The 16893-nt window shown below is 43.3% G+C and overlaps 3 protein-coding genes across 3 annotated transcripts; 2 read left to right on the top strand and 1 right to left on the bottom strand.

Annotated features, from left to right (window-relative positions):
- Window positions 1–1635: 1635 nt before the first annotated feature.
- LOC137131051 (IgGFc-binding protein) lies at window positions 1636–6335 on the top strand. Its single transcript, XM_067511840.1, has 3 exons — window positions 1636–2093; window positions 2885–4021; window positions 4970–6335. Exons 1-3 carry the CDS (start codon window positions 1961–1963, stop codon window positions 5386–5388), a joined length of 1689 nt encoding a protein of 562 aa, XP_067367941.1. The 5' UTR covers window positions 1636–1960; the 3' UTR covers window positions 5389–6335.
- An 81-nt stretch (window positions 6336–6416) lies between these two features.
- On the bottom strand, window positions 6417–8862 carry si:dkey-11p23.7 (V-set and Ig domain-containing protein). Its single transcript, XM_067511841.1, has 3 exons — window positions 8657–8862; window positions 7382–7771; window positions 6417–7144 (listed from the first exon to the last, which is right to left on the bottom strand). The coding sequence occupies exons 1-3, from the start codon at window positions 8757–8759 to the stop codon at window positions 6717–6719; spliced, it is 921 nt and encodes a 306-aa protein (XP_067367942.1). The 5' UTR covers window positions 8760–8862; the 3' UTR covers window positions 6417–6716.
- Window positions 8863–10066: 1204 nt separating this feature from the next.
- Window positions 10067–12375, top strand: siglec15l (sialic acid binding Ig-like lectin 15, like). Its single transcript, XM_067511555.1, has 3 exons — window positions 10067–10431; window positions 10683–11039; window positions 12277–12375. The coding sequence occupies exons 1-3, from the start codon at window positions 10077–10079 to the stop codon at window positions 12348–12350; spliced, it is 786 nt and encodes a 261-aa protein (XP_067367656.1). The 5' UTR covers window positions 10067–10076; the 3' UTR covers window positions 12351–12375.
- The last annotated feature ends 4518 nt before the right edge of the window (window positions 12376–16893 follow it).

The following is a 16893-nucleotide window of genomic DNA, read 5'->3' as shown; positions in this document are numbered from 1 at the left end:
CATTCTATGATTCAAAATGTAATCTGGAGCCAGATTAGGGATTAGCAGTGAAACACACACATTCAGTGTGTTTATGCATGGAATAGTTTGAATTTCTATATTTGAGAGCAGCCACATACATGGGATGTTCTTCCAAAGATGAACGATAAATGTAGTTGCTCTTTTTAAAAAAATCGAATTAAATGTCCTAGTTTTACCAAATGTCATCTCGCTGTCAAAACAAAAACTTTATTTTCCTAAAAATGTCCAACCAATCTAGACATTGCTGGCTCCTAAACCCCCTTCATTAAAAAAATCTCCAGACTCTAAAATCATTCTTAATCTGCAAAAATGTTTCCTAACAATGTTCTGTCTTTCTAAAATTGTCTCAACTATCCAAAAATGTCCTCTTATCAACAATGTCCTCCCTTTGCAAAATGCTGTTGTCTTCCAATAAAATATTTTTAAACATTTCTAAAATGTCTTAGTTCTACAAAATGTCCCATGTGCACCTCTTTTTTTTGCAACAGTATTTATCAAACTGCAAACTGCCCCCACAAAGACAGACACTGTCTGTGTGTGTGTGTGTCCGTGCGTCTGCATGACTTTTTGTGAATTCGTGAACACGGTAAATGAATGAACCTACATTTGTGTCTCACAAGTCCAGCATACTAAACAGAGCATTAAAGGAGAAACCCAGTGGGACTGTAGGACATTAGTGACTCTCTGAGGGTTAAAGAGACGAAACAACTCCTCTGTGTGGACGATTAGAGAAAAACTGCTCCTCACAACAACTGCAATCTATTGTGTTGTATACTACAAGTATCACGGTAAATAGAGAAAAAATACACAGAATATTTAGCTGTTGCTGTGCAGTGAGACGTTAACCTTCATCATGGACATGTTTCTGCATAATTTTTAATCATTTTAGTTAGTGGAGCAAAGCTAGTAAAACAGTTTAAAGCAATTGAAATAAGTGCTTTTTAAAAAGTGGAAAAAACATTACATAGGAAGGATATTTACTGTTTGACAGCTTAAGCAGGGACGGGGGCTGCAAATGAGCTCCAGCTTCTCTGTATGTATGTCCAACAACACTTACACGAGGACAATCAGATCTCACATATTACAGCTTTTCTGTCAAAGAAGTTTTTTTTTTTAAAGTGAAGACGACAAAAAACTACACATGAATGTCACGGCAGAACCGTCAGGGGGAATATGTGTGATACCTTAAATACGCTGTGTCCCAAATGTAGTTGGACAGACACAAACTAAAACCTAAAAACTCAGCAACTTGAGCTCAGGGTTTGTCAGGCTCAGACTGATTTGACTGTCAAACCAAGACCTGATCAGATCAAGGCTCCACAAAACAATCAAGCTGAAGTATCTTAGGGTCAGTTCTGTACTACATCTACTGTTTAATCTAGTACTAATACTCGTGTACTATTGCTGCTGGAAATCCTCAGTAAAACTCTCAAACTCCTGCAGAGACGAAAGCTAAAGCACTTTGTGTGTGAAAGCACAAAGAATAACAACCTCAGGTCCTGGTACCAGACATCACATGCAAACGTCTCAGTGTTTGACTGACAAATGTGAGTTTCCATATATGAAGGAGAGAAGAAGGAAGTGACTCAGGAAGACACTTGGCTGTGAGCAGGTAAGACAAATGGATGAATTTCTTTTCTTTGGTCTGTAAACTTTGTCATCACCAAGTTTAGTCCATGAAAATAACAAACTATGTATATTTAGCATCGTGGCATATTAATGACTTTGGAGTGAGTTAAGATACCTGCTTTATGTTCCTCTGTTACCTGCTGTTAAAGCCTCTTTATTTAGTGATATGCAACTTATTCACAGAGAGCTTGAACTGTTCCAGTCCCAACAACTACACTAACAGAGGTCTGGTTTTATTAAAACGGCATTTATTTGATCATAAACTCTCATAGAATTGACAGTCTTGTCCATTTGAAGTATGTATGTGTGAATGTATGACAGTACAGCGTATTTGAGGTATTTGTTTTACAAGGTTCTGTCTCCAGGTTTGAAAAGACTCACTAGTGATCCAGGTGTCACCATGTGTCCCATGATGATTCTGTTGCTGGCAGCACTAAACTCAGGTAAAACACATTCAAATCTCTGTCACACTCACTCAAACAAACCTTCAGAAAAGCTGGAGAAACTCATCTTTGCTCAAAAATTGTTCCCCACAACACAGATAGTGACACATCCTAAGGCGACACATTGAAGCCACGGGAACAACTTTGTGTCAGTGTTAGGGAAACGACCTGCAGAGTAAGGTTACGGTAAGAGTGAACATAGCTCAGGGTTCAGTTAGGACATGTCACATAAAAACAAAACGCTACAAACACTGTTACGATCATCATTACAACATCCTGCACTAGAGTCGAACCCTGGTCTCCTGCGGAAAAGTTCTGTGTGTTGTTGTACCATCCACCACCCTGACAAACCTCCTTATGAGATTTTTTCACGTCGTCATCGCTTTAATCACCAAAACTGAACCATCTGTGTTTCCGTTGTTCTACACTGAAAGCTCAGAGCAAACAGGCCCCTAATCGTCAGCATGCTGCACAAAGGGGCCAGACAAAGCAGCACTTTTCGATGCCTCTGTAATGAGAACGGACTGTTTTCCACAGTCTAGTTTTCTTCCATGGTACCAACATTGAGGTTCCAGTAGGAACCCATCAGTTTTTAGTGGACCTTATTCATGATTACATTGCATTGTGTCTTAATACTGAGTCATATTGTGTAAACGGTCAGTGTTTTCTTTCTTGACCCAATAGACCTCAGTATTCAATTCAATTCAACTTTATTTATATAGCAGAATAAAATCAAGATTATAAAGAGTATGTGAATGTTTTGCTTCAGCAGATTTTTCTTCCTGTTCCAGACTTCACAGCTGCTCTTCCAGACATCACCACTGGCCAGAATTTCATTGTTGCTTTTCCAGAGAACATTGCTTATTACCATCCAACACCGCCTCAAAACAAAGTCCGAATCACTGCTTTGTATGACAACACAAATGTGGGCATCAGACAGTACACGTACGATTACAGAGAAGTGAAAATGAATGCCGGTGATTCTAAAGAGTTCATCCTGGATACACGACTGGAGCTTGCGAACGCCAACATCTCCAGCAGTACTCTACAACTGACCAGCAACAACAACATTGCTGTGCAGGCCATCAGCTACAGAAACAACAGTGTGCAGACGGCTCTGGTCATACCTACCAACAAACTGGGCACAAAGTACCTCATTCCGCCGGTCCCCTCCATCCACGGAACCACAGACATCGATGTGACTGTGTACGTAACTGAAAGAGCCCCATTCAAACTTATTATTGTCAACATAGACAAACGAAACACGGTGACTCTTGAAGGTAATGTGCCCCAGCAAGTCCAGCTTCAGCCCAACCAGACAGCCCAGTTCTGGATCCAGCAGCAGGATGGACTGAGGAGTGTGACTGCCCAGGAGCCGGTGACTGTGCTCTTCGGGCACACTTGTGCCATCCGGAAGGATTGCACTTGTGGGATGCTGTTCACCGCGCTGCCACCAACCCAAGATGGGAACCTGAACTTCTTCATACCCCCTACTCTGGCCAGTATTGATGGGTCAACGTTTCTACTCCCTTCAGATCAACAACCCATAAAAGCCTTCGATCCAAACTCACCAGTCGTCCACTCAGCCAGTGCAGTCATCCTCTATCGTCCAGGATTGCTCCTCCCTCTGATCGCAGACACAGACTTCGCCGCCTGCTTCGTCGTCAACTCCATCCCAGACATGCAAACCTATGCTGTGATTCTGATTCAGAGTCAATACAGTAATGGAGTCCAGGTGGGCAATTCTCCTCTGCAGAATCCACAGTGGCAGCCACTGACAGGGACTGATTATGTTTGGACACAATTTAATATTGTGGCGGAAAAGAACATCATCTGGCACAAGTCATCTACAATGGCGGTCTACTTTGGGGGAACCAAGGGAAGCGCTGTGTTTGGGAACCCAGCACCCATCATCAGTAAGACGCCAGGTACAGAGCTGCACCCTTAGGGTTTCTGCAATGTTCAACAAGCTGACATACTGCAGAGAATTCAGTTTAATACAGTTTTCATGCTAAAAGTGCTTGAAAGAATAAGCACGCAATCATTAATCATGTTATGATCAGCACTTTGGCTTTTCTTAAGCTGTGCACTTTGTGCACTTTGTACTTGGTACATTAATGAACAGGCTTAAGGGAATTTGCTGGGTGCTCTTGCTGTATAAATCGTTCCATCAAAGAAGGTTAAAATAATTAGAAAACCTACATGTTAGCTCATTTTCCAACATCAGCTGGTTTCAATCACTGTGTCTCAATTCAGCGACGTGATCCTTCAAAGTACACGGTCTATGTGATCTTCATAGGCACGTGGACTCGCTAGACCGCAAAGGTCATCTATGGTAGATTTTGTATTGCTGTCCCCAGTTTTTCCCGGGTGGATGCAGGCAGTCGTGTGGCTGAGCCAATGTTTCGGTTTTAAGGCCCCTGTGTTCTTTTACGTTTGTGTCACTGAGGACGAAATGCAACTCAGTTGGTAAGGCAGTCGTCCACAGACACGGGGTCAGTGTTTCAATCCCCACTTCCAGCTACATGTCAAAGTGTCATTGGGCAAATCCACTGAACCCTGAGTTGCTCCCACCTGTTGGAGGCCTCATTGCCAGGTGGTTCTCAGAAGAAAAAAGGCCTCATTTGAGGGAGGGGGAAATAGAACAGCCTGCTTAAAACACTGCAATTTCAAATGCAGCTTTCAAAGGATGCAGCCCCTGAGTTGAGACACAGCTACAGAGTCACCATAGCAACAACAAGAGTGTCCCCTCTGGACTTAATATAAGTATAAATAATATAATATAATGCATGATGAAAGAATGGTTTCATATCCAGACACCTTCTGTTTTAAGGTCTCCCTTGTCTCCCTTGTCTTTCTCCTGCACTGGTCTACAGACTACAGGGGTTGTGTCCTGACTCCAGAGGTCTTACAGATCGGAGAAGCGGCGATTGACTGGCGTGAATCTATCCAGTACTGCCAGAGCAAGAACCTGGATCTGATCAGCATCTCCACCACAGATTTTCAGACACATATCTACCAAAAGATTCTCCAGATCAAGAGCAACACCGTGCAGGAGATGTGGATCGGCATGCGTCGGAGCTCCAAGACCGGGCAGTGGTACTGGCTGAACAATGATACGCTCACAAACACCAACTGGGACCAAGGGGAGCCCAGCACGTTGAACGACGGCCAGTGTGCCAGCATGCATCTGAGCGGAGGCTCAGACCTTGCGTGGTGTGATGAGGACTGCTGCAAGGCCGCCTATCCTGTCTGCTACAGCGACCCAGTGCTGCTGAAAAGCTCAGCTCTCTGAACTGTGTCCCGGAGCTCACTTTTTCCATTTATGTCCAACTAAACTTATTCCAGTACTAATTTTGTTTCCCATTTTCACAACATGATTTTCCGTCTCCACAATGGTCTTTCTTGATCTCTGCAATAGAATCTTACAAAATAAAAATAAAATAAAAAAACGTTCCTGAACATCCAAATACATATTATTACTAGTGTAAATGTCCCCTACACAATTAGGGTTATGACTAGAACCAATGAAATTGCAGATATCCATAAACATATCATAGATGTCTGTTGCTGGATTATTTCATGAAGATTTAAGATGTTCTTTTCTATCCAGTCGAGTAAATGCTTAGTCTGTGTCCCTCTCCATTTTTTCTCGGGCCAGGAATTGTCACACTGGCCTCATCACAAGCTTCCAGTTCCACCATCACTTGTCATGTCAGCAGTGGGTTTAATTAAACGGATCCTGAGTCTCATGTCGTTTGTATGTTTATCACTTCTATTTAAAAGGTGTTAAACTTTATTTAATTTGACTTTCTCTGGAGTCTGTCTAAGAAAAACAGATTGTAGCTGGTCAGCTCTATTCATCAAAAATAAACATATTTACATTTGTACGATTGCAAATATTAACTCTTTAAAAAATGTGTTTTGTGTGATGTTAGTTGTGAACCATTAAATCAATTAGAATGTGTTTAATGTGCTGTTGTATGTTTTTTCCCTTCAACAAATGTGAAGGGAACCTTCCTTTACACCTGCTCCCTGAAGTCTGACGTACATTATTGCTGTTGTTGACAGAATTATAAAGTTAACATTTCATGGTGAAACATCCACTGGTTTGAAGAGAAATTCAATTTGGACAAAACTGTAAAAATACCTTAACATATAATATTTGTCTAATGTGACACTGAAACGAAAAACATTTCTGGGTATTTATTTTTTATGAGTCTGGTATTTCTCAATAACTCTTCATAATATCCAACATGAGAAATATCCGCAATATCCGAGTATAAAGCAAAAAGAAAATAAATATGATTTTGTCAGGACGTTACTGAATCTTTATTTGGACAAGAATGTGATTAATAACAAACATGGTAATAACATTTATTACCGGAAAAACTTTTCATTACATTTTGTTTAATTCTGATATGTAGTTATAACACAATGAGAACTTAGTCATATGTTTATTAATGTGTAATAATTAATTGGGTACTGTTAGACATTTTTGATTATTACAGTTGTGTATTAATACACTATGTGTACTTCTCGGGGTCCATGAGGTGCTGCAGTGAAGGCTGTACTCCATGGAAATATGATTATTATTGTTGTACTACTAATGTCCTCTTAGTACTACTTCTTCCAGCAGCTCCCCCCCTGCAGAGCTCCGCCCTGCACCATCCACACCCCCATCCCCACCAGCAGTAAAACCTTTGCCCCCACAGACACCGACAGGAGCAGCAGGAGTGGTGGAGAGGCTCTGGTCACAGATAGCGGGGGCTGGGGGGGCAGGACGTACAGGGTGGCCTGCTCTTTTCCCAAGGGGTTGGAAGCGCTGCAGGTGTACTGCTGACCAGGCTCCACGTCTCTCAGCTGGCTGACAGTGTGGTAGGGCGCCTGGGAGCCCTGAGCCAGCGGCCCCACTAGAGAACCTTCCTCCAGGAGGTCGTCCGGGCCGAGCCACTGGACGTCTGGCAGCGGCGAGCCCTGGACCCGACACAAAGCTCTGTAACCCGATAGCTGGGTTCCCTCCACTGACAGAGCCAGGATCTTTGGAGGAGCTGCAGCACAGACAGGAAGAGGGAAAGATAAGTAAATAAAGTGTCACAGTCACCCCCTGTTAGAAAGACTGGAGCTCCAGACAAGTGGGAGCTTTAGAACCTTTCCAGCATCTGAACACAAATTTTCCTTTTTGTCATGTATACTTGTTTATTCTCCCATCTGATGGGTTTATGACTCCCCTCTTACAGCTAGTGTTACGTGTGAATGTGGTTTTAGTTATTCTTGTATGCTTGTACCCTCGACTCTCAGTCTGGTTCCCATCTTGTCCTCGAAGCTGATGTGTTCTCGGCCCTGAATCTCCACCCTGCAGTAGTAGCGTCCACTGTCCTGCAGGGTAGCGCTGTTGATGCGCAGCGACAGGTCGTGCTCTCTGGGGTTGCCCTCCAGCCGGTAGCGCTGGTCCTGCTGGGGCCCCGGCTCACAGGTGGGGGCCCCAGCCCTGCTGGTACAGCGGTACAGGACGGTGGAGCCCTGACCGTGACCCAGACGCCACAGAACCTGCAGGGTGGAATGCTGGGAGTGCTGTGGATGGCTGAAGGTGCAGGGCAGAACCACTGGATAACCCTCTCTGGCTCGTACCTCCGGCTGCACGTTCATAGACCAGCCGTCGTCTGCAGAGCCAAGACCTGGAGGGAGGGTGGCAATGGGGGAAAATGAATGTTAATGTAGTAACTGATAATTCTCCAAAGGGTGTACGATTAAGTGACAGTTAAAGCAGGGACAGAATTCTAGTCTTTAAAAATCAGAAAGGGGGCACAGTCCTGGAGGCTGAGGTCGACTGTGGACCACACCCTGAAAAACTGGTCAGTACAGACTCAAAGTTCTGGGAGTAGAAAAGGCTGGAAATCCCACTAGAATGAGATGTTTTCATACACCCTGCTACCAGAAACATAAGTGCTAAGAAACAAAGAAGGAAAAAAGCACAGAGATTCTCAGTTGGTTTTGCCTCCGCTTCAGTTGCCCCGTTCATATTGCTCCAATCAGTCCTTGTGACCAAATCACATGCGATTTTACCGTCACATATTTTTGTCTCCACTGTCGTCTCCACTGTCTACAGCCTGTAGCTTTGAGCTGAATGCTAATCAAATACAAACTCATCACACCTGGTCAACTTCACTCTTACCTGCACTTATTGCTAAATCTATTTCCCACCTGACCCAGGTGATCTCAACGGAACCTGATTGCAGATAAAGATGGGGAAATGCCACAACAACATGGACCTTACAACAAATAAAGACTCTGGAAGAAGTCAAACAACATCTTGAAGTCCACCACCTTATACACAGTAAAGAAAAGAGAAGATATCTGAGACCCTGAAGCAGCTCCTTTACCTTTACATTGGCCATTTGTATGTGCACTAACTGAACACGTCCCTCATGTTTACACGCTGAGGTTTTTACCTGGGACCAGAATGGTGAGTTTAGTCCGCAGGGGTGAGTAACCAACCCAAACTCTAATCAATCAAATCAATAAAAACGTGTGTGTGTCAGCTGATGTGTAAATGGTCTCACCGGCTTTAAGAGACAGGAGGAGGCTCAGAGTCCTGCAGACCATCCAGATATCCATGGTGAGACTGAACAAAGCACACAACAAGGTTGGACAAGTCTTTGTCATCCATGTGACTCAGGATGTCCAGACACGGGACGGAGTGCTTTTCCACGTGTAGTTCCTTCGTGTCTATTTTCAGGATCAGGATTCAGAGTAAACTTTTCAGCACTGTCTCGCATTTGAGGAAATGATGAGGTCCCTGTGACGTCTATCATAAAACTTCCTCATTTCTCTATTTTTGTAAAAATGTTTGGTTTCTCTTTGTTACCACTTGTGTTTCTTGGCGTCAAGATGTGGCAGCAGCATGTCCTTCCCCTGTCTGTGACCATCACAGGTGAGATGAGCCTTTCTGTTCTTGTTCAGGTAGAAAGGGACCAAACAGCATGCATCATGAGTTTTTGGACACAAGTATTAGACACTTGAAAATCTTGACCTGTTGATTGAGGTGGATGAAAAGTCAGAGCATTAACAAAATTAGTGCCCAGACGGGAACATGAACATTCTGATTCATGCTCTGGTCCTGTTGTTTGAACCTATTCCATCTTCACCAATTCCTCACATCCTCAGGCCTGAATTATTACCTGGAAACATCCTTGAGCCTCTGTTCCCCATCCAGTCTCTAGATGTCCTCAGACTTTTTCTCTGTCCTTGCCACAGTTGCTGTGGTGATCAGCTCTGATTCTCTCCTGGCTCCTGATCAGCCTCAAGGACTTCACCTGTTGCCTCCCCCATATAAACCATATTCACCTGTTCTCTTCTGCCAGACCGTCTTCCCGTTTTCCTGAGTGATCAGTCTCTTTGACCACACACCTCGTTGTTGGGCTCCTGTTATGTTTGCTCTTCCTGGAATTTCCAGCCCCCTTTGGTTGTCTTTCTCCCTGCCTCCTGCTGTCCACTTACCTGGTTTCTGCTGCTGCACCACTCCCCGACCAGTAAGCTATTGTTTTGTCCCTAGCAAGTTCCTGTGACTCTACCTTAACTGTCCTTGTTTCTTAGATCCCGTCAGGTTGCCCTACTGCCTCCCGGTCACCTCCTCCATACTCACCCATTCAGAACCACCACCCCTGCTGTCCCATCAGTTACTCATCACCTAATAAACTATTGTTTGCTTTCTTTTCTGGGTCCAACTAATCATTCCCTGATAGTCCACCTGCAGACCAGTGTTTACTTTCTTTCATCACCTCCTCTACAAATGTACTGGTCCCCTCTGCTGATCCCAGTTTGTCTCTTCCCTTGTCCCAGACTCAGCCTCCAGTTTTACCGGTTTCCCATCTGCCTGGTTTGGAACAGAGGACACAAAAAAGATTTGTTGAAAACATGACTGTATTGAACTCGTGATTAATGTGATCTTTTTCGTCAGGTTCTCTCTCAGCTTCTTGGGACATGGTGGTGTCTCCAGAGGTCACTGTCTCCATAGGAGAAGACATCGTCCTCAGCTGCGCCTTTACTCATCCCAGACAACAGGACTATTCTGGGATCATTAATGTTAAGTGGTTCCCTAGGAATTCAAATGCTGAACCGCTCTTCAGCTGTTCAGTGACAAACGACTCCATGAATGGACCCAATCACTGTTTGTCTCCACCATTACGATTTTCCTTGCATGGAGACCCTCGGCGAGGGGAGCTGTCTCTCCTCATCAGGACGGTCCAGCTGACTGATGATGATGCCTACATCTGCAGTGTGCAACTGGACAGCAGATGGAATAGTATACAGAAAAGCACAGAGCTCCATGTAACAGGTTTGGCTGAGGTTACACGACGGGCTTCATAGCTCACATTAATGTTTCTCACATTGATGTGAAAACGAATCACGTTTTTCAGCTTTTTGTTCTTTCAGCTACTGTAGCTAGTTTTTTTTGCTAGTTTTTTGTTTTCCATTTTAGAACCTGCTCAGATATTTGGCTTTGCTAATGTCACAAACTTTGGTCAAAATAAGACTGAAAGTGAATTGAAGACAATTATGACCAGCAATGATTATTCCTTTAAACAGCTAAACCCCAGATCCTGAGCCTGAGGGTGTTGGAGACTCCCTCCGGCTCAGACAGGATGCTACAGTGTGAGGTGGAGGGTGATCCACAGCCAAAAATTGTCTGGTTGTCAGACTCCAGGAGACAGTTAGAAAACCAGGGGTGGACCTTTGAGTCTGGTCCGTACCGACAGATCAGCTCTGTGCCGTACCTGGAGGAGGAGGTGCTGACCTGCAGGGCAGAGAGCAAGCTGGGGGAAGCAGAGAGGATGTTTCCCGCTGATAACAGTCTGGTGATAGCGCTGACTGTGTGTGGCCTCATCCTGCTCCTGCTGCTGCTCCTCTCCGCAGGAGTCATCGTTTACTGCCGGACAAAAAGAGGTGAGACAGGGTTCATCTTCTGTGCAGCTCTAATTTATTAACACATCATTACCAAGAACAACCTTTTTAGCTTGTCAGGTAGTGAGTAATCCACCATGTAACTGCTGTGGGACATTTGGACTAGAATCCGGCAAAGAAAGAAACGTTTAACTGGACAGAAATTCAGTGTGTGACCTCCCCCCCGCAACGCTTTTTTCCAACAACCACATGGAGATTGATTTTTCATGAAAACATGAACCACCCTTAGTCTCTTTAAGCTCTTGTGTCTGTGGTAACAATCGAATTATGATCAAAGTGATCTCTGATAAATTGCCAGACTTCAACTGATCTGAAACCGTAAGATCACGGAAGGAGCTCTTTTTTTCGTGTTTAGTCTCTTTTGAAGCAAAATGTCAACTAAAGGTTTCTACTAGTGGTTTCAGTCCTGCACATCTGTCTGAAAGGGTTTTTATTACAGATAACAGTACTCGGAATCCTCAGTCATCAGTGAAGGCTGGGAGGTCGCGGTGAGAACGCAGAGAACTGTTCAGCAAAGCTGAACTCAAATAGTGACAGGAACTGGTGTAAACGATTCGGAGTGGCCATGAGTGGTAAAGCTGGACGAGAGGAACAGGAAGTGACTGTAACATAAAACCCTGATAGAGGAAGGGAAGTCGTGATCCTGACAGTAGCAGCAAAATGTATTTTTCTGAAGTAAAAGTACTCCTTAGCCAGCTCAGTGTTATTACACAGCAGGTCATATTACTGAGTAACTCTGTGAGTTATTCAGCAGTTTGTGCTGCTGCATATAAACGTGCTGCAGTACAAACCATAACAATCACATTCATAATTCAGGAAACTGGAGAAAAGACTGAACACTGCCAATTAAACCACTGATGTTTAATGTTACATCTGATTCTTAGTTTGAACATTTATTTGTTTTCAGCTCATCCTGTTCACTGTTACCCTGAAGTAGCCTGGTTTATTTATCAAGTTAAAGTTTCACATTCATGTATTAAGTCTTAATGCTAAATAACAAGTATCAAAATCCTATTGAAATATATTAATCTGATATGACCCTTTTTTTTTTTGTTAGTTACACACAAGTTTGTCAAAGGTTCCTGGGATAGACTGGCTCATATGATTGATCTTTTATTGATGCTCAGATGTAAATAGTCAATCATCCATATCTAGGAAAAAAGATAAATGCAGTAAATGTGCAGAGCTTCCTAACTCCTCTGTGTGTGTCATCATTTAGGAGCTGCCACTGAGATCGAGCTGCATTATTCCACCATCACCAGGTCCACACTCGCTCCCTGTGAGTCCAGTTAATCTGGAAATACTTTCAGCAACATGAAACAAAGTCAACACGAGCAGCTTTGCTTCGCTGGGCTGTTTTCCTCACATTTCACCCAAATCAATCAGATCCTTTCTGAATAGAACACTTTTAAATGCTTCCACTAATGATCAAAGTCTGAATGTCACGTTAGTTTTAGAGGTGAATGAACAATGTGTCCTACTAAAATGACACGTTGTTCTAATGAGTAACATTCTGCATGTCCTACGATGATATTTCATGTGGAGAACCATGTCCTAAAGTCTTGTTTCTGCCTCAGCTGGACACACGTCTCATTTGCTTTGCATATTCAAATGGTCCAAACCCAGCAGCTGCTCTCGTCTCAGCTTTAATGAGCTGTTGTTTTTTTTTTTCTTTTCCAGCTGAGCCTGCTGCTGGTTCCAGAAAACGGCACGAGGACTCAGGTGGGTTTGAAGCTGGGAGCAGGTCTAATGTCACACTGTCTCCATGAACCAGAACCAACAGTGTGAGATGATGGCTGGAGCTGGTCCCAAATCCTTCTCTTTGTTTGCATTTACAAATTGAAGTGTGTGTGCATTTGCATTGAGTCAGACTCCTGTCCATCACCATGTGAAGGTGAAGCAGGACTCATAGCTCCTTATGTCTACAGTTTTAGCTTTAATCATGTGGAGAAGTTGCTAACTAGTTACAGTATTGAGTCTGACACGAAGAATAGTCGGAGGCCTTTCACCCAGAAACATCAGAACCAGAATTAAACCTGGGAGGCCAACGTGAAGTTGCACCTAAATAATGAGATGAGGCCTCCTCAGTCTGTATAAATGTAGACTTGCAGAGAACAAAGATTTATCCAACATCCAGGTTACACAAGTGGAGGAGACCCAGGAGCTAAATTGTCACCAGGTGTTTGGGTTTAAAAAGATTCAGATTCAAAATGTGACTTTGATGGTTCATGACACCTAACACGTGCACATGGCTTTGTTCTTTCAGATGTGTGCTACACTGCTGTGAGCGTTCAGTAGCTGGTGAGGAAGGAGATCACAGAGAGGCAGAGACGATTTGGCCTCTTTATGAGCACAGATGCTTTCTTTTTTTTCCTACCAGTCATGTTCACACTGAGACTGGATGGAAGCAAAATCATTCAAAGTCACTTTGAAACTTGTAGGCCGTTTTGTCTACACCTGTTCTGTACTGTCATGGTCCCAGTGCACTTCCTGTCTGTGGACTTTTATTTTGTGGCCCTTTCTCCCTACTTCCTGTGCCTTGGTTCTTTCCCCAGCTTCCCCTGTTCCCTCCTCTATTTAAGTTCAGTCTTCCCCTCACTCCCCTGCCAGATCCTTGTTGTTAACGTCATTATTACCCTCCACAACCCCACAGTAGACTCTGGACTCCAGGTAAAATCTGAATGTGTGTTTCATGGACTCTTGTATTCTGGACTCTGTGCTTTTGTGTTATTTTTTTGGTCTGAGGTTTGGTGATATTCCTGTCGGCAGTTTTATCAGTGTCCCGTTAGTTTAGTTAATCTGTTTGTTAATTTCCTTAGACTTCCCTGTGTGTGTGTTACCTGTGTAGTGACTTATGTTTGTCTGGGCCTTATTTATGTGGTTTACCTCTGTTTGTCAGTTTTCCTTTTCCCCCTCTGTGTATTACCTGTTACTAGTCAGTTCATGTTTATCCCTGCCTTGTTTATTTAGTAGCTTATGCTTTTCCCTGTGCCCGGTTTTATTTCAGTTTGTTACACTCCTCCTAGTTTTTCCCCGTGTGGTCATTTAGTTCCAGCCTTGTTATCCCTGAGTCTAGTGTTTATTTTTGGTTAACTCAGTTCCTCTCTTGTTGTCGACATTGGTTTCTGTTGTCTTTCTATTTTCTGTTAACGCCCCTCGTGTTCTGGTCCTGTGGATAGTTTGTCTGAGTCTTATCAGTTCTGAACCTGTTTTCTGTACCTTACTGTTAGGAGCGATTTGCATTTACCCTTTTCAGTCTGTCAATAAAAGCCCTTTAGTTCATCCCTCGCACTGCCTCCTCTCTTGGGTCCATCCCTAACAAAAACCGTGACAGGTACATGAATGGTAAAGCTTTCTTTCATTTGTTTTCCCCATTAATGGGGAGTTTGTTTTTCATTTGCCTTTTATTGAAAGTTTTGACATTTGAAGATCTAATCAGTCGTCTGGAATTTAAAGGTTTGGTAAAGAATATTGGATGAACCATGTAGAAATTACAACCCTATTATCTGGTCATAGACATGTAGTTTTGTTAGCTTAAAAGTGTTTGAACAAACTCAGATCCTCAGTCATTCAAATTTGCCATTTTATTGAGACCTTGATGTAAAATCCCGACTATAGACACAATGATCCTCTGCAGGGGCAGCAGCCACTTCCCACCAGAAAAACAGATTAGACTGATACTGGTCAACAATTTTAATCTGCAGTGCTGATGTGTAACTGAGGTTCCCGCGACAGGAGCTTCGGGACAATCTGTGGTTCCATTGTGACCTCGCAGCATTTACTGAGACGACTGTCCTCTGGTGCCACATTGTGGCCTTGGTGGTATTACGAGGCAAACAGCATCTCTGAGAAAATACGTCCATGTATTTTAGAGTGTGCACAACAAAAAAAGCCTTTTGCTTTATTCCCCACATACACGGCAACAACTGATTAGTTGTCACAATGTTTAGTCGTATTATTCTTGAAAGAAATTATTAAATATATGTGGTGATGCTGTAATGTTTGCATGAAATCAGAACTATTTTATACCCAGACTCTAATAAGGCGCCTGGTTCGATTCTAACTATAAAAGCTTTGAAGAATTTGTTCTTTGTGGCATTTGTCTCAGTGTTCATCAACATCCAGCGACTCATTGCTGCCTAATCTGACATAAGGACAAAGCTGTGAATCAGTCACAGGTATCTCACCTGAATTTGTTCACAAGGTCACTGTGATGATGTCAGAAACTCCTCCACAGGACACAACATACCCAAAATTCATCCTCTCAGTACGTGACGCTCACTGACACTGCAGCTTTGTCCCCCACACCTGAAGGACTTTACAGGTACTGTCACTTCTTGTTTTGTCTTTTACAGCTCAGCACTTTGAAAAAGAGGAAGTGGTGCTTTGGGTTTTTCCTTTCAGACGCGTCCCACACAGCGATGGATGTCTGACAAACAGCTGCTTTAAAAAAAAACAAAACTGTGCTCGATAATTTGTAAAACAGCATGTTGTGTCGATAAATGCTGGAACTGAGCAAATTTATGGATTTTCCCTCACACTTGACCTCTTTCTGCAGAATCTTACTTGTCATGTCTGTCTGTTCCTCCTGAATACGTCACCTGTGATTCAGCTCAGTCACACAGCTTGACATAAGTCACTGGTTGTACGTTTGACAGATCATCCTGCAGGAACCATGTCGCAAACTTCTACTGTCTCATTTCTTGCTGCCCTTTCACAGTCACAAACAAGTTACTGAGAGGACACAGAGACACAACATGAGCACAGAAAGAACAGTTTGTTTTTCACCAGTCAAGTGAGGAGGTGTTCAAGTGTCTGAGTGTTATCTGACCATCAGCAGCTGTGATATGTGTTTGTGTGTTTGCTCTGGTTTTCCTGCTCTGTGTGGACAAAGACTGACTGCAGTTCTCCAACTCTCCAGCTGATGGCGGCGTTGAGCTTTTGCTGCTTCACACCTGATCAGCTGTCCACCTGTCCTGACTTCAGGTGTCTCCTCTCAGCTGGTTGTAGACACCAGGGGAAGTGCCTTCAAAATCTGATAGGCCACTGCAGGTGCAGAGTGACAACGTGGTAGATACCTGCTGCTCTTTCAGCACATTGCTATCACAATTATTATTATACATTGTTGTTTTTTATTTATAAAGTTTGTGGCAGTTGCACAGATAATCTGTCTGGTTACAACCTCCTCCCAACTGTTTGGAGCTAAAATGAGAGATAACTCACATATGTGTAATTTCTGTCAGAAAGATTTCTGTCATACATGTCTTTGTCCTTCTCTGTCTCCCTCTCTCTGTCCCTTTCTGCAGGTGTCCCCGGCTTTGGAGCTGTGTGTTCTCAGGGCGAATTGTTGGGTTCTCTTTATATATCTTTATAATCTTGACTTTATTCTGTAAAGTGCCCTGAGATGACTTTCTTGTGAATTGGCGCTATATAAATAAAGTTGAATTGAATTGAATTGAATTGAATTGTGTTTTCCAGCGTGCAGCTACTGGTCCTAACAACCTGCTTTTCTCTATACGTCTTTATAGTGTGGACTTCACTCTCTAAAGTGCCTTTTGATTTGGTGCTGTATAAATAAAGTTTGCAGCACAGACAGGAAATCCGTGATTGCAGAGAGCAACAAGATGAGGATCCAAAAACTGAGCTGAATCTTCTGACCATTCTCAGGGTTATAAAACAGGTTTTACGAGAAAAGGTTTTCATCTGGTCCAAATGTGTTTTCTGTCTCCTCTCAGCCAATCGGATCACTTGTACCTCAGTGCAGATAGTGTGTCTACCGGAATAATTTCTCAGATGTTCCGTAAGCTCTTCTTCAAACATAGCACTGAAACCCCCA

The sequence above is a fragment of the Channa argus genome, chromosome 7, assembly GCF_033026475.1.
Source record: "Channa argus isolate prfri chromosome 7, Channa argus male v1.0, whole genome shotgun sequence".
NCBI classification, from domain to species: Eukaryota; Metazoa; Chordata; class Actinopteri; order Anabantiformes; family Channidae; genus Channa; species Channa argus.
This window is presented reverse-complemented; position numbering and strand designations above follow the sequence as displayed.